This window comes from Hyposmocoma kahamanoa, unplaced genomic scaffold, assembly GCF_003589595.1.
Source record: "Hyposmocoma kahamanoa isolate Upper Pololo Valley unplaced genomic scaffold, ASM358959v1 92, whole genome shotgun sequence".
Classification (NCBI taxonomy): domain Eukaryota; kingdom Metazoa; phylum Arthropoda; class Insecta; order Lepidoptera; family Cosmopterigidae; genus Hyposmocoma; species Hyposmocoma kahamanoa.
The window spans coordinates 15,977,484-16,000,063 of NW_020654748.1; the positions used below are offsets into that span (position 1 = coordinate 15,977,484).

The window sequence follows — 22,580 nt, forward strand, 5'->3', positions numbered from 1 at the left end:
ACGTAGCGACATTTTGCACGTATTACCGCGATAGACGCCAATCGAGCCATGGCGGGCGGACAAACTATTGGCCGAGCGCAGGCGAGCGCCTTTGATTTGTGCAGAAAAACCAACACCGCTTCGAAGTGAGACGAGTGGTCGCGAGTGACGGCGAGTCGTGTCAAACCACGCCAAATGAGCCCTATACACGTTGGCGCTCGCCTTCACTCGGTTAGCTAGGCGAGCGACACCGAGCGAAGGCACAGCAAGGCAAATAGGCTGTCTACACGTTGACATTGGCCTTCACTCGCCTAGGCTCGGCCAACATGTATTACGGGCTTGAGTGGCAAACTAGGGGATAAATCCGGCTTCACGCACTTTCCGGTAAGCGATTATTAACTTTTTAGTTTGTATGAACATATAAGCTAAGTTTGCAATCGGTTCCTTTTTTAATAAAAATTATCCTTTCTATTTATGTTCCATTGTATGACCTTTTTATTCTACACATTCGTATACTCACATCGCATGAACACGAATACACAACACGTTTTCCTATTTTCATTCATATTAAATTTATATTTGTTACTAAATTCTTTTCGTCATATTTGACACCAGCCCAATAATAGCATACAACGCTGGTGTTACGTATGCCCATTTTTTAAATAAATTTTGTCAATTCCCCAAAAATTACTTTATAGGAAACGCCTTAATGGGGTAGAACTAAATAAACAATGGCATTTACTTTCTCATTGTATTGTGTCGTCGCCTTAATTTTCTTTTGTTTTATTATTTATAGAATGAAGTTGCGTGTTAGATGGCGGGGCACTATATAAATTGCTTACACCACAACAGGCAACACGATTCGGCTTTTAAAAAAAATCTTATAACATATTAATTGGTTTTTAAAATTAAATATGACTTATAGAAACTGTTGCATATTTAGCATCGATTGCAACCAGTTGCAATTAGTTAAAAATTGCAGTTGCATTATCAGATTAGGAATATGTTAAATTTTTATTTCAGTTTTATAAAATTTTTATTTATTTGTCAGTCCTCTGGTCGTAGCAAGAGCAATTTACATTTTTTATGTTACCAAGTGATGGGACGAATAAGTCGTGCGCCTGGTGGTAAGCGATACGGCCGGCGGTCCATAAGACTCAATTCACACTGACGCAGAGTCGAAGCGTCGCGTTGCGTCCTCTATTTCAACTACAACACCTGGCGACTCGCGTCGACGTGCGACGACGCTCGCATTAGAGTGCGCCCGGATCACAGTGTGGTCGGCGTCTGACGCCTCACTACGCCCAAGTAACACAATATTTATTTATGTACTTGCATAACACAAATTTGTACCTTAATTATGGGAAAATAGAGATGAATATGCTATAGGCGAAAAACATGATGCGTCGCGATGCTTCGACTCTGCGCCAGTGTGAGTTGAGCCAAACAGTTGCAATGCCGCTCAGACTATTGAAGCGCAAAGACCCGAGGGACACTACCACTGCGCCCGTCACCCTGAGACATAAGTTGAGAAGTCCCATGTGTCTGTAATTTCAACGGCACTCTTACCTTCAAAACCGAAACGCAGTAATGCTCACATTACTGCGTGGAGACAGAAATTCACAGGGAGCTCTAGTGCTTCTACGACAGTATACGTGTATGGAAGCCTTACTTTGATCAAAATAAGCGATCAAATACTGATTTTAATATTCCTTTTATGTATTTAGGCAGTAATCTCGAAACTCACAAAATTTAAGAAGATTATTCTGTTTCGTCTTGTATATTGGTAAATTTATGGTATTTACATTTTATTTAATTTTCATATTTAGGTCGCTACTATAATTCGTTTCATAAAAGAGTTGTAGCGTAGCCTTAGAGAAATAAGAATGTAGCCTTCTACAAATCTTATTGTGATGATAAAAGAGGAAAAGGAAGGTTGTAACAAATAATAAAATGATGTAAAAAGGTACAATTATTATAAAATACTCCCAATAAAACTAAACACAATACTCACCACATCGAGCATATAACCAGAAATAGAGACAAAGTGTCAATTAATTTGTTTGAAAACTATTCTGCTAAATCATTACTGTGACAACTGCGCTTCGATTGGCCAACCCGAAATCGAAACAAGTGACGGGTGTCGTCAATTATTTCACTTCAAATCGACCGGTTTAATTTGAGCTTTACTATAATGGACGAAAATTTAAAAATTACATATTTATTATTTAATTATACCGATGTAATGTGATTCCTTTTGTTTTGTAATTAGATGTTTTGCTGTTTTTCCCACAACATCAAATGGAACAGCCCCCCCCCACAGATAGAGATATTATATTTTTAACTGACTTTGTGGCCGAACGGTTACCATGCCGAACTGCCAAGCAGAGATCCCAAGTTCGATTCCCGGGTCGGGAGAAATATTTGTATGGCCTACATTTATTTCTCTCGTGAGTTTGGTGTGTAATTTGTGGATGTCTATGTGTGTGTCCATGGCACCCGCGACACAGAGTTTCCCTAGTGCGGAGCTATGTTGAGTGTGTACGTTATTATTATTATTATTATTATTATTATCTATTTTAGACTCTCGCCTCTCCCAAGGTCTAAAATATTAATTTTGAATTTTTAAATGGGAGAGGCGGTACTTCCCGGCACTGGCATAGTCGGCCGGGGTCAGGGACTCAGGTTCAAGAACCGGCGAACAATACGTGCCATATCGAGCAGGACCGCCTTCTGCATTTGTGCTGGAAGCGACACGCCACAGACATCCAAGCACCTCAAGTTGTTAGAACGACTAACTGGAATTAACCCGTTTGCGGGCAAAACAACTGAGATTCTTTCAGTGGAGGCCACATCCCATATGTCGGTGATCTCGTGCGCCAGGTCGAGATACTTCCGGCGTTTCTCGGTTTCGGCTTTCACGAGATCCTCATCATGCGGGATGGTAAAGTCCACAAGAAAGACCCTCGACTGCGACCGATCCAATATCACAATGTCAGGCTTATTCGTAAGAATAGTATATAATAGTCCTGTCCGTGATAATGGGTCGATCCCAGTAGATTATGGTGCTGTCATCTTCGAATATTGGCTCCGGTGGATACTTGTAATATGGCAAATTCTGTTGCACGAGTCTGTACTTCAGAGCGAGCTCTTGGTATTATTTTGGCTGCCTGGTTGTATCTGTGCAAGTACTCAGTGTTAGCAAGAATGGAACAACTGGAAATAATATGCCTTATTGACTCTTATTATTATTATTATGATTTATTACAATAAATACAGAATAGTTTTGGAATATACGCAGACGTACACACAGGTCAGTTGTTGGCGCTGTACTATTTCAGCTTTCTAATTTGTAATTTCAGTGGAAACGAGAGTTATTATTTAAAAGTGATTTAAGGCCCATTCACCTGACGAGTTACCAGAGATGAATGGACCTTACTTCGTCTCTATTTTAGGTTAGGTATTCGATGACTCACCACAAAAGGGCCTATATAACTATAAAGCAGATATAATATTACATAGGGCGCACTATAAGTTTCCGGAACTGGCCACTTACATAAACAATATTTAAAAAGTAATTACAACATATGAAAATGGAACTCTTTGGCTGAAGAATACAGTTTGTTTCATCTGACTGTCACTTGTCTTTACATTGTGGCGTCATTTTAGAAGTTGGTTGTCTATATCGCCATGGATTTAACTCGTGAAAATTTTCGTAGTTTGATTTTCTACGGCTTTAAGTGTAATATAACAGCTCAGCGGAGCTTCCCTCGGCTTCAAACTGCTTTTGGCGAGGAAGCACTATGCAAAACCACTATTTATAGCTGATTTACAGATTTCAAACGCGGTCGTGTGAATCTCAGTGACGAATTTCGTGATGGTCGCCCGTCCACTGTGAACAACAAAAAGATCGATGCTGTGCGCCGTAAGATCAAAACACACAGGTATGTGACATACCATGAGATTAGGGCATCTTTAGGCATAGGCATGAGTCAAATACAATTAATACTACACAAACAATAGGGTGTGAGAAAGCTGTGCTCTCGGTGGATCCCACAAAATTTGACTGAGTGAGTCACTTGGTGCAATGCCATGCTTACCAGATTCAACGAAGGCGCGTCAAATTTAGTGTGGGACATAGTAACAGATAACAGGACGAAACATGGATTTATAGTTACGATCCCAAAACAAAGCAGCAATTGAGCGTATGGGTCTTTCGAGATGAGCCGAAACCAACCAAAGTGGCGCGCGTGCTAAGTGCCTCTAGCGGATGATTGCTTCTTTTTTAAATAAAACTGAACACGTGGCTACTCTTGCTTTGGAGAATCGTTGTACCGTGAATAGTGATTGGTACACGACCATTTGTTTGCCGGAAGTTATTAACAAACTCCGTAAAAATAACCGTAAACGCCGTATCGTCTTGTACTACGATAACGCCAGTTCTCACACGGCCAGACAGACAAATGAATTTTTGAAGGTGAACAACGTTGACCTTATAAGCTATCCCGCGTACAGTCTCAACCTGGCACCTTGTGACTTTTATTTATTTCCAAAAATTAAGAACCAGTTACGCGGTCAACGATTTTCATCACCCGAAGAGGCTGTCGAAGAGTATGAAAAATATGTTTCAGATATTGTCACAGAGGAGTGGCATAAATGTTTTCAAAATTGGTTCATTCGTCTCAAAATAGTGCATTAACGCTAACGGAGAATATTTTGAGAAGCAATAAATTAATTTTTGGCCATTTTATTGTATTTTTTTTCTTATTAATTCCGGAAACTTATAGTGCGCCACACGTAATAATAATCGACGTGAAGTTTGACAATAAGGAAATCAAGGTGATTTGTGATTTATGGGTATCTTCTCGTTTCAAGAATTTTGATGAGAGTGACGACTGATCGAACAAGTGTAAAAACAGTGAAGAAATGGGAATTGAAGAACAATACAAAATTTAAAAAATAAATGGCCAGGAATCGTAAAAGAGGGTGATAAAAAGGTGAGCTGATGACAAAAATGTGCATAGTCAGGGAGTAAACAATAAATGAACTTAAAATCCAGTTGTGATGCTGCTTTAAATCAAACCTAATTGTGTTTGCAAAATTACTAAACTGTCCACGATTCATCTAATACGTCTATGTCAACTAGTTATCAAGAATTTCGCGTTCCGACAACTTTCTTAATTACTTTTGGTTATTGTCGTGAATAAATTACTAGTTGAAATTTTGTGGTTATAACAGTTTTGTGTTGCCATCATTTATAAATATAATACTTATTCGCAACGCGATTCTTTATATTTTGTTAGATTCGATATATTCTTTTAGTTTATATTTTGTTTCGTTTTACGTCCAAGAACATAATTTGTCCCGCCTAACTGAACACTGTCTTGCCCTTGTCTAGTTTTGGAGCCGAAGTTAGAGATGTGTACATAATGTGAATGAGTAATACAACTGTGATATCATATGACAGTGTAATGTAATATCACACATCACTTTGAAAAATTAAACATCACTCATAAAATCACTCTACACAATAACGATATCATTCATTTCAATTTTTTTTTATAACATCAAGAGATGAGACAAACAAGTCATGCGCCTCGCGTTAAGCGGTGTCGCTTGGTGTTAGGTGTGTACCTACCCATATCAGTTGCAGTGCTACTCAGAGCTTTAAATCGCAAAGATTTGAGAGGTGCCGCCACTACGCCCGTCACCCTGAGACATGAGTTGAAAATGTAATGTAACGTCACCCGATAGCAGCTCTAGAGCTTGATAGCAGCTCTAGAGCTTGATAGCAGCTCTAGAGCTGCTATTAAGCTCTATTTTACGCGTAACAGTCGCATCAATATTCGGTACAGGTGATATACCAGGGATGGTTATATTACTAAGTAGCAATGCTAGCTCGGAGTGATAGATTGATGGATGATGATGATATCACATAGTAATGTAATAAACGGGAACGGAATGTGATGTGATATTGCAAAACTTTTCAAAGCACTATATTGCGTTAGTCAAGCTGGACGGAGTCTCATAAATTTCTTACGCCTTTGTTTTATACGCACACTTTTAAATCTTGTCTTGCTTGCTTTTTCCTATTTGTAAGTACAAATAACTGAATAAAGATATTATTATTTTAGGCATCTGCGTATTTTAGATTGTAGGCGAAAAAAGAATTAATTTTTAATTAATTTAATTTAAATCCCCGAAATACTGTCTGTGTTCTATGTTAATGTTACAATCGACCAAGGGAAAAACGTTTTTGTAGCAGTTGAGCTCCTTGTGAAAGAGTTCGTCCAAGGAAGTACTGCCACCATACCTATTTCTGCCACCAAGCAGTAATATCAGCATTACTGTGTTCCGGTTTTGAAGGGTAAGGGTGCTGGTGAAATTACAGGCACATGAGACTTGTCAACTTACGTCTCTGGGTGTCAGAACAGGTTGCAGTGGCAGTTCCCCTCAAATCTTTGCGATTTAAAGCTCTGAGTGGCACTGCAACTGTTATGGACAGGCGTGTAGCTTACCATCAGGCGCACGACTTGTTCGATCCGTCACTTGATATTATAAAAAAAAGAAAAGACATTACTATAAAGCTATTTCGAGGAAATCCTAATAATAATGGATGGATTAGCGATAGGGGTTATTTTCACTATCGTCATGCTTGCCTTTTATACAAAGGACAGTATCATTATAGACCATTAGTATTTATTAATGGGTTACAAATAGAACCATATTCATAATGAAAGTACACAAGGCCTGAAAAATGTATTGCCAAAGAATGCAATAATTTTGAGTAAAATATCTTTTATTTTTCGGAACGATACAGTCAATACTGCTCAATAAAGTGTAGATAGAGAATAATAAGCCATGATAAGATATATTTTTTTTATTTAATACTGTCCACTAAAATGTGTTTATATAAAATAAAAGAATGGTTCAAAATTCAAGAAAATAAAAAAGCAAAAGGTTTCCAACGTTAGGAGAGAAAAACTTGACATGGAAGCAGCGCCCTGTTTTATAGTGTTGGTAAAGAGGAGTTTATTATCAGTTTGTGTTTGTTTTTTGGTTTATTTTGATAGATTTTTTTATATAGAGCGCCAGGGGGCCTATCACAACCTTTCCAAAAACAATCTTATTTCAATGTAAGCATTAAGTAAACTAATTATAATATTACTCATATTCGTACCACGACAAACCTGTCAACCAAGTAAATGTATATTGCTAAGTGATTGAAAGAACGAATGATATTCCAATATTGTCTCTTCCTTACTAAAAATAGGAAAGAAATAGCGCTATGTGAACTGTATAATGCCTTCTGTTTCTTTTTTGATATTCCTATTCTATTATTATATTCTATTATTATTATTATTATATATTCCTATTCCTATTCCTTGTACTTATCGTAGTATAATCTCGATTTGCCAGGCTCGTCAATGCTCTACCTCTTGAAATGGATATCTTCGCAGTCTCATTGCTTCGCTTCAGGAAGTCAATATTGCAGTTTTTGGCATATAAGTGAATATTATTTGTAATGTAAACTTTGAGTAACTAAACATAGACCGAAGGAGGATACAAATTTTATCTAAATGCATCAATAAAAAAAAGAGCATTTATTTACTAGACAAAATAATTATATCCTACGTTGGGGCTACTTGTAAGTAAAAATGACACGTGTTAAAAGCCCCGTTTTTCCAAGTTATATTTTTTACATAAGTAAATAAAGAAATAGAAGTTAAACAATATCAATTGAAGTGGTGTGCGTGCGTGTGTGTGTTGCATAATGTTGTTAATACAGAGATATATTTTTTTTATCAATAAGGTCAGGTGGGGTAAGAAGAACTTTGAGCATTGAACATTTGAGCTTTAGAAAGAAAACATAACGTTTTAAGAATATTGCAGTACACCAAACTTGCTTTCAATTATCAGCTTTACATGTTTTAACAATATTTACGCTAAATTCAATACTTACGATGTATTTGCCGAAAACCTGCAAATCGTGTACAACGTTTCTCTTCGCCCAAAAGATTGGGTATAAGGAACAGTACATCGTATTTAATAATCACAATAAAGAGCTTTATTTACGAGTATCTACATTAAAATACCAACAATTTAGCCTTAGGTATGTATATAGATATTTCTTATAAATATACCAGTTATTTTATTTCATGATACCAAGTGGCGGGACGAACAAGTCGTGCGCCTGGTGGTAAGCGGCACGTCTGCTTATAACAGTTGCAGTGCCACTCAGAACTTTAAGTCGCAAAAATCTGAGGGGCATTGCCCTTCAAAACCTTTCAAAATTACTGCTTGGCGGCAGAAACCGTAAGGTGAGAGTGCTTCACTGGACGAATTCTTTCGCAAGAAGCTCTACTGCTTCAGGAATACTCACAACGAAAACAAAAGATATCACAATTGTCAAATGTCAAATTTGGATTTAGCGCATCGTATCGACATCTCTCTAAAAGCGCTTAACCTAATTTGTTGATCTGTTTTATGCACTGAGAGACCATAAGACTTTTTAGGTTAGGAGTTAACGCTTCAAGTTCCTGTTCATTTTTATTTTCATTGTCATTTCCCCGGTGTTCCTCTTACCCCGCCTGATCATAACTAATTTTTTATCAAATTGGCTTTTACGCCCTTTCTTCCCCAAAGTATCGATAGACATAAGATCAACGTCCACACAGCTCGAAGAGCCACCAAGCTTGAATTAAAAAAAAATAATTGTGGTATCTAGTGATGTCTTTTGTACATATTTTATTTCCCATAAGTAAATATTGTTATTACTTTTGTTTCATTCTAGTTGGTTTTACAATTAGGATGTCTGTGTGCCGGTCATCATCAACTTTTCATATGTCACAATTCTCGGCACGGTTTTCTTCTAAGGAGAGGGTTTAGGCCAATAATCTCTCGTGTTATCACTATTTTTGTGTACAATATCCATTGTAATATAAAATTTCTCGATCCAAAAGGTGAAGTGGATGAAAGGAGCCTCTCGATGTAGGCAGTAAACTGTCTTACCTTTTTCTTGTTTTTCATATGATTGGCGTCGCGCAACTCCTGCGCATTGCCCGGTGCCCTCGCTCCCCACAGCTTCATCGCCAAGTGCGCGTACGCAAACGTTATCACGCATAATGGTATCACATACTGCACACAAAGAAATAATTTAATAGTGAAATAGTAAGAGGTTAGGAAAGATAAGAATTTGTGTGGAGACCACAACCACACCTGTTTATTACCTGGTCTCAAAACTAAGGAATTCCCTATAGTATGAGTACTAGAGTTTTACTAATCAGAACACCCAAATTGGTCCTACAGAGAATCGAATCCGGAAGCTCCTAATCCGGCACGGCGTCCACAGCGCAAACCGTTGGGCCACCAAGGTCGTCAAAAATGAAAGAAATAGTAATAGAATCAAATCCAGTTTGTTCAAAATAGTAAGTTTTAGTGCCCCGTCGTTCAATATATTTTTTCTTTCTGCTTTAAAATCTGCTTTAATTTTTATGTTCCTTTTAGTACTACACCGATCCTTGACGATGAATGAACGAATGCTATCACTGCTAATCCTTTGACACTCTTTTGAGACTCAACTGCCATTGCAAGTAGAGTTTAGCAAAATAGTAAATATTACCATAATTGCTATATAGGTACCCTCAGTGAAATATCAATGGAATGACAATGACCAGTGGTTTCAAAAAATTAACAGACTTGGGGTCCTGCTCGGTACAGGCCTCCGGGGCCACACTAGGGTTTATCGAGCGTCAGCGTCTTGCCACCGCACGTACAGCGTTGACACGCATCCGCGTGACCGTGACGCAACGCCAACGCGATGTATCCCCGAAGTTCGGCACTATTCACCAGTCACTCAGTGCTGGCGTTGCGTAAACAAATTAGTTAGGAATACTACGTTGCGACGGCGCCGCCGCGCGGACATCGCTTCACTTCGACGCTGCCCTGTGCATGCGTTGGCAAGAAGCTGACGCTCGAAAAACCCTAGTGTGGAGGGAGAATTTGGTCCAATATGTGTTGGGGACTGCACACGTTTTCCACGAGTTGTAAAATGTCTTCGAGATACAGAATTCATTAAAACTTTTGCGTTCCCTAATGTACATTCACTAATGTACGTAACCTAGAAATTTTAGTCATAGCTACATTTCGAAACAAAGATCGAGCCGACGAGCTCTCAATTGAAAATAGTAAATTTTTCCAACAAGCCCTCGAAAAAAATTCATTTTATTTATATATTTTTCTAACTAGCAGTTGTTGAGAAAAAATATAAAGAGTTAAATTGAGTTTTTTTGAGTTAGCTTTCAGCCCGCCTAGGAAGTTGTCGTTTGTTCGACGTACTTCCTAAATAAAAACGCATATTATGTTTGATTAATTAATTAGTGTCAAGGTTTTTTAGTTTAGCGTCTTAGAGTGCGTGCTATTTAGAGATTTTTACTCATTATGCCAAATTTTGGTTAAATATTTTTAAATATAAGTATGTCTCTCGTATCTACTCTATACTTTTCCAAAAACAGTATTTCCTAATATTGAATTATACAATTCAATTATATATAGTACATAATAACTGAAAACAATAAATTCAAATAAGTCTAATATCGGCGTTTCTCGTCGCTAGTCGTCACGTCAGACCGACGACTGGCGCTTTAGCTTTTTCATTTCGAAATTATTGAATTTAAATAGGAAAACAACATTATACAAAAAAAATACATGCGTTATATATTTGATGTAGATTCTATTTCAGTCATAAAAAATATAAATATGTGAAAAAAGTTGCTATTTTGAATTGAGAAGCTATTGTTCTGCCACTAGGTTACCATTGCTAGGTAGAAACACGCGCAATAAAGTCAGTGAATTATAAATTAAATATAAACATAAACTTACCTGAAATATATACAATAACAGCCTGTATATTGCCAAAGAATGTGTTCCAAATTCACTTGCAGTGCAAAACGGTTTCTTGTAATATGTTTTGGACGCTGCAAGACAAAGGTATAATTTGTTTTTAATCTGTAAGTAATATCGAAGATTATATCAAGAATATTATTAAGTGATTTGTTAACAGTTTGTGTATGCATTGATGCAAAAATGTTATAGCAGGCACCATTGCCTTTTCTCTAAAAATTAAACTGACACATACATTTTTCATTCGTAAAATATTTTGAGTTCTATGTTTTGGAAAGGATCATATTATTGTTACCTGGATCCACTTCATCGATGACATAATACGTCATAGTAACAACTTCCCATGACATTGCCATGGGGGCTGCCAGGGACAGCGCAAGAATCCATATAAATACAATGATCACTTTCGCTATGCGCTTCGACGTATGTGCACTGAAACAAAAACAAAGGTCTTACTTTCTCTAAATTAATTTCTGTATTATTTTTTATAACTCAGAGTTACGGCACTCATTAATTACTGACAATTTATTTAAGGTGCCATCAGTTTAAGAAATTCACAAATTTTGAAAGGACAGGTCATTTATTACCAACGGTACTTTGACCTTTGCCTTAACATTATTTTAATAACCTTCCTTATAAGCTCGATCGTATCGTGTAGTACTAAAAACATGGTCATGATTAGTTTTTGAACTTGATTAACAAGTAGTTGAAATCCTACAAAATAATATGATTTTATAAAAGCTCAGACGACGTGTGACGCAAACAAGACATTAACAAAATTTCAATTCTACTACTCATTACCCAAATTAACAATTAAGTTGCTTTTACTAGAAAGTTTCTCAACTCACACTACATTACTTTTACATTTTAGATGAACATGACCCTTTACTTCTGAACCATTTCGCAGTTTTGTTAAAAGCAGTTTGTTTAAGCAGCTGGAATGCCAGTCGTTGACACGCTTGTTGCCTAGCATTTCTTAACTTGTATACTATTCTCCGTCCAACAATTTATTTAACTTTTGGCAGCGCGAATTCTTATCTTTCGACAAACATTGATTTTGTTTATGAATAATATTGAATCGTGATTGGGGTCGTGATATTGCGTTTGACAATTTGTGTACTCAAGAATTAATAATTAATATTAATGTAGATTCAAGTGGTGATGATGATATGGAGAAGAATTCGAGGATTCATTATAATAAACAATAAGAATGTATTTTAATATTTATTTCATTTCACTCATATTTCATTACAATTTATTAGACAGGTATCAAAATTTATTAACTTGAATAATATTCGTTACATAATATGTTGGCTCTATAAATATCGGAGCTAAAGAGCACGTTGCTTCGCTAAAATTAAAATAAAAGATTCCAGGAATTACTTAATTAATGGAAAAACATTTGTTTTGACATTTGATGTACTTCCCTTTGACAACGGTATCATGTACCTCATGTACTGCGAAATGGACACAGTTGGCATTTAAGATGATGTTACGTATTTTCGATTATCGTGTTTGACACAGACCAATGTAATGCTATCTCTTTTGGCTTAAGACGGCACGTAATAGTTAAACAAAGACAATAACATGTTTATGTTTTCGACCTCGAAATGCATCATATACATATAACGTCTGATTTATACATGTCAACGTAACATGTCCTTTAGTTTCCATCTAAGATGGAAATAGTCTAAGAGGAAGTGTCATATTTTTTTGTCTATGTCATGCTTATGTCAAAAGTTAAATGAATGGTTGGACCTTAAGAATGGAAAAAAATAAAGGTTGGACGGAGTATACACCTGCCACTTACAGGCACGTCGGGTGTGCCGGGTACAAACATGTCTAGTTAGGCTAATAGTTTTTTTTTTGCATTAGAAGGACATTTTGTGTGATTGCTTTTATTCAAAGCAATTTAATAAATACCGTAAAACAAAATTCGCAAACAAACTTGCAACCTTGTAGTATTCACGAAAGACTAAATGTATTATTGCTAGCTTTAATGAACTTAATCAAAGGCTTAAAAAAAACCTTCAAGAAACGGAGGTCCCAAACAGTAAACGAAACTGTAAATAATAATACCATATTGTTGTGTCATCAATTCTGACGATGGTTTCGTTTACTGTAATTTGTTTACTGACTAAAAAGGTTTACGATAACTGCTTCTTTTCCTAATTCTAAAAAAGAGAAGGTATTTAGATAAGTAGCTGCCCTTAAACATATAGACTGTTTTAGAAAGAACTTCATAAAGCGTGTTATCTTAATCGCATTCCACCCATTTTCACAAACAAGTTTGACTGTGAAGAATGTTATGAAAATACGTAAAAAAAGAAATACCAGTTTCACAATAAAAGCCTATCTTGGCCCCTATAATGGGTGTTATCATCCTTTTTTCCTGTTGAACGTCATTAAGTTAACAACTTGCTGTATATTCTTTTATGTAATATTGAGTCTGCTAAGTTACTTTTTGAATAGCGTTTTGTTACGGAAAGTTTACGGTTTGTTGAAAGAGCGCGAATAAGGAATAAGTTATATTTCATTTATTACCTCATTTTTATTTATTTTTTTTTGGAATTTTAAATTATGAATTTTTGTTACAATTGTATTGATGAATTTTTATGTGTTTAATTTTAAATGTTGAGTTTTTGTGTTTTAATTTTGCATCAATAGTTAGTTCGTGATTTCTAATGATGGGTAAATTCCTGAAATAAAGTAACTATTAAAGCAGTATTGTAAACATTACTGTGTTCCGGTTTTGAAGGGTAAGGGTGCTGGTGAAATTACAGGCACATGGGACTTGTCAGTTTATGTCTCAGGGTTACGGGGGCTGTGGCAGTGCAGTACCAGCCAGTGTCAGCTCTTTCTTTGCGATTTAAACCTCAGAGTGGCACTGCACGTGTTATGGACAGGCGTGTAGTTTACCTTCAGGCGCAAGACTTGTTCGTCCCGTTACTAGATATTATAAAAAAAAAACAATTATTATAAATAGTAAATGAAACTATTTTTCCGGATTTAAATCGCGTATATTTGTTTTTTCAAAAAATCATCGTTTCGGACCCTTGACAGGTTCCATGGTCACGGTTGACCATAATTATTGTATGTTGATTATTATAAATATTATAATTAATATATCTAATATAGTTGTGTGTTTTTAAATTCTCGCCATTCACATACCCTAAAATATATATTTTTTTATTTTATAAATATTACAGAACTCATTTTCTTTAGAAATGTGCCCAACACAAACATTGACGCAATAGTCAATATTAACGCGCCCAGAACAGGGTCTAATATTAATTTGGCAGCTATTACATATCTCTACGGTAGAGATGATATTTGATGTGAAAATGGTAAACATAATAATGGCATATAATATGTTTACCAAAAATTTTCCCCTCGATCCTTCTTCCTTCCCTTATCGATTATATTTTTCCTCAACATTACGTATACATTTCTTTGTAAGAGCGGTTACACAGCGACTTTATAGAGCGATACAAACGCACGTTTGTGAAACGCGCGATTGCTTCTTATTATATCGCGGCTTAAGTTTTTTTTTAATAAAATATAAAGTAACGGGACGAGCAAGTCATGCGCTTGTTGGTAAGCTATACGTCTGTCCATAACAGTTACAGTGCCACTCAGAGCTTTAAATCGCAGAGATTTATAGGGCACTTCCACTGCGCCCGTAACCTTGAGACATAAGTTGACAAGTCCCAGGAGCCTGTAATTTCATAAGCACCCTTACCCTTTAAAACCGGAACACAGTAATGATGACATTACTGCTTGGCGACAGAAATAGGTAAGGTGGCAGTACTTCCCTGGACGAACTCTTCCACAAGGAGCCATACTGCTACTGAAAGTCGCGCGTGTATGTAAAGGTGGTGTGTAAATTAACAAATTCTGGCAATATATTGCCGCAATTTATCCCATTGCGCGATATGACCTTGAGTTGACCAATCAGGAGCTAAAGTCACAGCTCCTGATTGATCAACTCAAGGTCATATCGCGCAACCTGATAAATGCGACTATATATTGCCAGAATTTGTGCATTGTGAATCCACGTTAAAGGTAGACGATTAGCGATTGCACTGCTTCTGCATCGCGCCTGAATTATTGTAGACGCGCTGCTAAGAGGCGCCTTGTCGTCACACAGCTCGCTCTTAGATAAACAACTCGTGAGCCAATAATTTACAGTGTAATTCCTAGCCTCTTGTTACAAATTATGTTGCTTGTTACCCATAAATTGTAAGATGCATCTAGATCCTATTCTCTGGCTTATGTTAGTCTATTTATGGTATAATATTAAACTGCACGGATGTACTTAGTGGACTTTACAAGTTTTAGGGTCGTATTCCAGAACTCTACTCATTGCTCAAGTCAGGATCAGAGTATGATTTCAAGCACTGGAAATACGACCCTAATGGCAGGGACTTGAGTATGATTTCGAGTGCTTTAAGCCATACTCAAATCCTGACTTGAGCATTAAGTAGAGTTCTAGAATACGACCCTTAGTTATAAATCGAGTCACTTCATATATTCCACTGCTGGGCAACGAGTCTGCTCATACAGTTTTGAATGATTAAATGAATTATTACTTATAAAAAGATCGAAAAATGTCTTCAATCTAACTCTAACCAGGTTCTGTCATCTCAACGTGGCGACATGGTATTTGAAGATATTCACGTTTGTGTCTGTTTCGATCTATGTATCAATAATTATAACAAACTAGTGGAATCCTTTCACAAATTAGTATAGAGTACTAAAAAAAGCGACCTCAAAAGTTCTTGGAATTACATCTGTTACCGGAAAGTGCGCGAAACCGAATTCATCCCCTAGTTTGCCACCTTTAGAGGTGGTATATTTTCTTCAAATTTAAATGGGATCAATACTGAGATACCCTCTTTCCAACAAAAAAAGATCATTAAAATCTGTTCACAATTTATTTTCAAAAAAGACTTATCGCGTAATATACATACAAAAAAATGCAGTCGAATTAAGAACCTCCTCCGTTTTTTGAAGTCGGTTAAAAATAGATGAATATCATGGAAAACACGATAATTATTCAATAAAAATAAATGATTGAATGGATTATTTGAGGAACGATAAACGCCGCCTTTCTGGAATTCCTTTTATTATTTTTTAACAGAAGCGTATCGTAAACCAAACCATTTATAAATTATATAAGAAAATAAAGCTATTAAATAAGAAGAAAACTGTTTACTTCATACTGTTACTGATTAATCAGTAACAATTTGTCACAAAATTAGGTTAGTATTCTTTATTATTATAGACATGAGACGAACAAGTCGTGCGCCTGGTTACAAGTGACATGTCCTCCATAGCAGCTGCAGTGCTACTCAGAGTCTCACGCAAACGTGTCGTATCAAAACTATTAATAAATTATATAAGAAAATAAAGCTACTAAATAAGAACAAATTGTTTACTTCGGACTTTATCCATAGTAATTATTAGTCAGTAACAATTTGTCTCAAAATTAGGTTAATATTTTTTTATTATTATAGTGATGGGACGAACAAGTCGTGCGCCCGGTGACAAGTAACATAACAGCTTCAGTGCTACTCAGAGCATCACTAAAACGTGTCATAATCACAACAATTAATAAATTATATATGAAAATAAAGCTATTAAATAAGAAAAGATCTGAGAGGCACTGTCACTGCGCCCGCCACCTTGAGACAAATGTTGACAAGTCCCATATGCCTGTAATTTGACCAGCACCTTTCAAAACCAGAACGCAGTAATGCTCACATTACTATTGGCGCCAGAAATGAGTGAGGTAGGAAAAGTAAGGTAAGAAATAGTAAGTAAGTTATTTATTTAAAATGAACTAGAATCGTAAGATATGCTGAAGACTGCTACAAAACCATTAGCTCCGGATATGGATATGTACTCCCACACCGATTGAGCTGCACCAGAAAATTCTTAAATCAACTTGGTATATTTTACGCTTTCTGCGTATCATTTTCTGGTTTATCAAAAAAGAAACTTAATGTATATTCTACATTTGAATTTGTGAACTTGGTAAGGTAAGTAGAGTTATCAGGAAAACTAATATTGGTTCTGAAATGTGGATTTGCGTAATTTATTACTTTCTGTTTTTTTTTAACGAATACACAAATAACAATGCTTAACAAGCGAGTAAACAATTGTTAGAACAGGTAAGTATAAAAATAATGTATTTAAATGGAAATTACATAAATAGATAAAAAACTCGATGCTCTGGGACGGCACGCTGACAACGACTGACAAAGGTTTAAATTATTCGCCGCTGTCAGCAAAAATCCAGTATGGCGTGTATCTACGTTGAGGATATGTTGTGCTCCTATTTTTTCTTATTAAAAATAAGTACGCGTTTCATTTTCATTAGAGTATGCACACCAAAGTAATGACTATTCACACTGGCCTTGAAACCGTTACTTGAAATCATGAATTACCTTGAAATTATGAATTACGTTGAAATTTGTTACTGGGGTGTGGACACTCCATAGAACAGTCGAAAATTATTTACCTACTACTACTACATACAGCAAGGCACTATATGCACACGCGCGAATGTGTGCATGAAGTGGCAGGGTTACCTATCACTTTCTCGTACTATATGTTACGTGGTCAGAGCGAAAATTCTAACGCGAATCTGTCATCTATGATTTTCTATAAATAGAATCCTAATAATTACACATGTCTATTAGGTATTTATATCGGTATAATATTATATTTATCATTAATTCACTAACTAGAGTAATATTGAGGATTTATTTCAAAAATAAATTAAAAGCACTTAAAGTGTTATATTTTGACATGCACTTTTAAATAAGGTAACCAAGGCATTTCAAATTTCGTGTCCAAGTTTATCGTCATTATCTAGTTAATAATTAGATATATTCACTACCTACGTACTTAATATTTATCGGCAATACGAATTGAAAATTCGAGAACCCTTGTCTACTAGCTCACGAAGGCGTCTCATTATATTGATATAATAATTTATGCATTTTTACACATATATTACTTTGCAGTAAATAAACGAAGAAAACAATAACTGAATGAGTCTCAGACCTAAGTTTTTTTACTTATTTCGTTACATCTTTCGGAAAGTGATGGTAAACAGCCGTACACAGCACAATTGACCATTATAAGTAGTAACGTAAAACGAAGTTATATATGAACGTGCAAATTTTGTAATGAGTAAATGAAAACTATATTCAAATATTTAAGCCATCTTCGCGCGAAAATAGCTCGCCGGCAGCTTCGTTCCCGTCCAGTCAATGATGTGCGGGGCGTGGTGCGGTATCTAAAGCTAGGGAGGGGCGGAGAGTGTCCGTTCTCGTTACTTTTTTGTTCTCTGCCCAAACTCCCGAGAGATACAAATGTAGGCCATACAAATACTTCTCCCGGCCCGGGAATCGAACTTGGAACCTCCGCGTGATGGTCCAGCATGGTAACCGTTCGACCACTGAGGCAGTTATTTTTAATCGAATTATTGTTAGTATTATTTTGGTTATATATTTTAGATTATCGCCTCTCTTGTGGCCTATCAAATAAATTGTGTATTCTTAAATAGGAAGGCGATATTCCCTGGCAATGAGTCAAGTTCAAGAACCGCAGCCTAAAATCACTGCCATTGGTAATGTAATTGAATACACAATAAGGCTAAATTTACTGAATACTAATCGTATCTTGTATTATATCCATTGGTGTTTATATACAAAAAGGAGATTAGTACACGTCAATAGGATACAGCACACTGCATAAAGATGATTTGAGGTTTAAGGCAAATTCTCTATTGAAGTAAATTATTTAGTTAATAATCCCATCTCTACTCAAAACTAATTAGAATAAATTTTTCCATCGTCTTTTCTAGAATATTGGAGTTATATGAATTGAAATCAGATTAGCCGACGGCATTTTTCTAGGTAATCTGTTATATCGTTTCTTTCATCAGGGGCGCTGTTTCATTACTATCGGCCGAAATCATTATTATTTTAAATGTGTAAATGAAAGTAGTTTTCGCCTTCTATAGACTAACTCTCCCTGCCCTTGAATACGAACGACAAAAAAAAAACATTTGCGATATAAAAGGTAGTGTGGTGGTACCTACTTACATATAAATGTATATACATACCCAGACGGGTCTGAGTAGAGAACCCTACCACCCGTATAATTTTCTAATTTTCTTTGATAAAGTTTAGACTTCATTTGAGACATTGTCCAGCAGTATTCTCTTTCATCAAGCATTTACATATTTTTCTTTATTTATCTTTATTCATTTTTGGAAATATAATACTTTCCTGAGATGAGTGCGCAGAAGAGAAATATACTAAATTTTTTTATGATAATAATTACGTGATAGAACGAACAAGTTGTGCTCCTGGTGGTAAGCGACATGCCTGTCCATAGCAGTTGCGGTGCCACTCTAAGTTTAAATCTCAAAGATCTGAGGGGCTCTGCCATTGCGCCCGTCACTTTGAAACATAAGTTGATAAGGTCCATGCGCTTGTAATTTCACTAGCACTCTTAACCTTGAAAACCGGAACGCAGTAATAATAATTACATTACCGCTCGGCGATAGAAATAAATGAGGCAGTACTTCCCTGGACGAATTCTTTCACTAGGAGCTCTACTGCTACTAAATAATACATACAGTAATTGAATACCTGTAAATACACCAAAGGATGTTATACAGAGTTAGGGTAAATTGTTAGCTAACACGAACCTGAAGGTTTAAGATAAAACTCTTGATATAGAAAATATCATGAAATCATCTTTGATTTCAAGTTTAAAAGCGATTCGACGTAAATTTCCTACACCAAATAGACGATTGTTTTTCGCCTATAAAAAGGTGAAAAGTACGCATAGAAAGCAGAAAAAATGCTGACCATTAATGATGTTTTTTTTTATACGGAACACGAAGAATTTAAAGGAAATAGTGGGTATTCTAGAAAAAATATAAGAGCGGGGAGAATGTAGTACAAATTAACATGTGAAAAAACAGAATGTTGAACAGTTTAGTGAGATTGTTGTGTTCTAAAAGAAGATGTAGTGATCAGAAAAAGGAATTTCTATGGTTTGGTCATGTAAATGGTTGTTAGTAGATTGGCGGTAAAAATTTGGGGAGACGAACCTCGACGAGTGCACATATCTCGATTATATTAAGATGCCCTTAAGGCCAAGTTTAAAGTACTTAGAGTAACCAGCGTATATGAAGAGATGTGAGTGGAGAAGGTTTGTCAGGAACGTAGCAAGTGAAGGTTCATGATCTCTGCCTACCTCAGTGGAAGATAGATTCAGAATCAGTAGAGCTTCTTAAGTAAAAGTTCATTCAGGGAAGTCCTTACCTATTTTTGACGCCGAGCAGTAATACGAGCATTACTCCTCTGGATTTGAAGGGTAAGGGTGCTAGCGAAATTACAGAGACGAGACTTGGCAGTGCCCCTTCGATATTTGTGACCTAAAGCTTTGGGTGGCACTACAGCTGCTATGAAAAGTCGTGTCGCTTACCATAAGGCGTAGTTATAAAAAATGATAATTGAAATTTGAAAATCGTACAAATCAACTTTCATCACTGCTTTTTGGTTAATAAGAGATCACTCTTTACTTATTTGCTTGATCTCCGGATATCCGTTAGCACGTTAAGGCGCGACTTGAGCATCAGCGACATATAGCGCGAAATACTGCTGTTCTCGTACAGAAATTAGATGTGTGTCGATCGAAATAAAATGATTCGAACAGCACCTGTGACTCGATAACCCGGTTACTAGCTTCTAAATAACCCGATCATTTTAGAGTTTCATGGGTCATGCGCGCAATATTCGGCTTTATCATTATAATTTTAGGGATTATTCAACAATTCACAATATTATTGTTGTCTCGTTCACTCTCACGCGAAGTCCCCAATCACGACATATTTCGCCTTCTCACTCTTTGTTTGGGTCGAACATTTGTTCGATAGAGCATTCAACGAGTCAACGGGTCAACGGGTTAACGGATTAATGAGTCTATCAATCATAACATCCTAATTGCTTCGTAGCGTAATGTCCATGGGCCTTACCATGAACTCTTATTACTATTCAGTTTAGGACCTAAAATGAATCGTGAGACAGCGCTACATGAAGTGTATCAATATATACAATATATATATATATATATATATATAGACAATCACCATCCCCCTTTTTTGTCGTTACGAACCTATATTGAACTGTACTGTTTTGTATTTTGTTCTGTAGCACCGTTAGTTTTCCTCGAAGGAAATTTTTGTGTCCTGCGTGTGGTTTATCAATGTAGTATTTAAATAAAGACACATTACCTATCAGCAGGCAAGAATAAAAGCTAATTGTATAATTTGACACTTTTAAACGCCATTTGGAAGTATCTTGAGAGACGGTTGATCCGCTAAAATATCGAACATATGATCGAATCATTTGACCCAATCACATTACGCATGAGTCATAATCGACCCGGGTTATGAAAAATGATCGACCGACACAGGTCAAATAGAAATTACGCGCTCTATGTCGCTCTCGCGAAAGTCGCACCCTGTTGTGCTAGCCCTACAGGAATCGCTAGAATTATTATGTTAGTTATGCAACAAAGCGTATTGTGAATTATCCTGTTTGCTAAGCTCTTCTAAAACTATTAGACACTAGCCACAGTAACCGCAGAACATACAGTTTAGAACTTAATTCCTTTAAGTTTTAGGGCATTCTGAAAGTCACGTGATTCGACATTGATCTTTCCAAGAGTAATTTTATATGACTTGAAGGTTATGGATAGGCTATTCATATATCGACGTAAAAGTGGCTAGAAAGAAAGTTAGTTTAATTCTACAAGTATTTATTTATTTTAAGACTTTCGTGGTTTATTCACTAAATGATTACCACTAATTACAGGTTTTTTTACCACGGTAAGCGTTCCTTTCATTTTCCCGACTGATTCATTGACTGACTAATTCAACCCGTGACCACAGAGCGTGTAATTTCAAAATATGGAGAAAATAAAAAGCACTCATACCGTAGTAAGAAACATGTAATTTGTGATGATAGTTTATTAACTCTACAACTGTTTTTGCATTCAATCATCACCCAATATTACACTACTGGTTTTCCTCACTTCAGTTTTTGTATAATGTCACAGTAAAATTGGTTACTAATATATAACCAAGAATATTAGAAAGCGCCTCAAGTAACCCCTGTTCATTATCTCATGTATTATATCGTATCTAACATCGTCCGCCACATCATCGCTGGTTTATTTTACATTAATAAAAGTTAAGGAGATATTTTATCTAAACCACCATCTTTTCGAACATTTATCATACTTAGCACCTCACAGATTTAAAATAGCACTTGTGGATTTATCTCTATCATGGCTGAGATAATCGCTAATATACAGGGTAAGCGACACGAAAAGAAAGTACTTTAAATATTGTAGATAGGATATTTTGATTCAAAGAAACATTATTTTATTTTTAAAGTAAGTAATAAAAATTTAACTGACTCCGTGGTCGAACGGTTACCGTGCTGAACTGCCATGCAGAGAGAGGTCCCGGATTCGATTCCCGGGAGATATATTTGTATCTACATTTTATTATCTCGTGAAATTGGCAGTAATTTGTGGCCGTCTACCTGTGTGTGAGTGTGTGTGTGTGTGTGTGTGTGTGTGTGTGTGTGTGTGTGTGTGTG

General features: G+C 36.2%; 1 protein-coding gene across 1 annotated transcript in view; it reads right to left on the reverse strand.

Moving 5' to 3' along the window:
- Positions 1-22,580, reverse strand: part of LOC113236628 (RYamide receptor-like) — a 133,953-nt gene that overhangs the window by 33,829 nt on the left and 77,544 nt on the right. The window contains exons 5-7 of the mRNA XM_026472788.1: positions 11,177-11,313; positions 10,861-10,955; positions 8,992-9,117 (exon numbers count right to left, since the gene is read on the reverse strand). Coding sequence (XP_026328573.1) covers positions 8,992-9,117; positions 10,861-10,955; positions 11,177-11,313 — 358 coding nt within the window. The remainder of the gene's footprint in view (positions 1-8,991; positions 9,118-10,860; positions 10,956-11,176; positions 11,314-22,580) is intronic.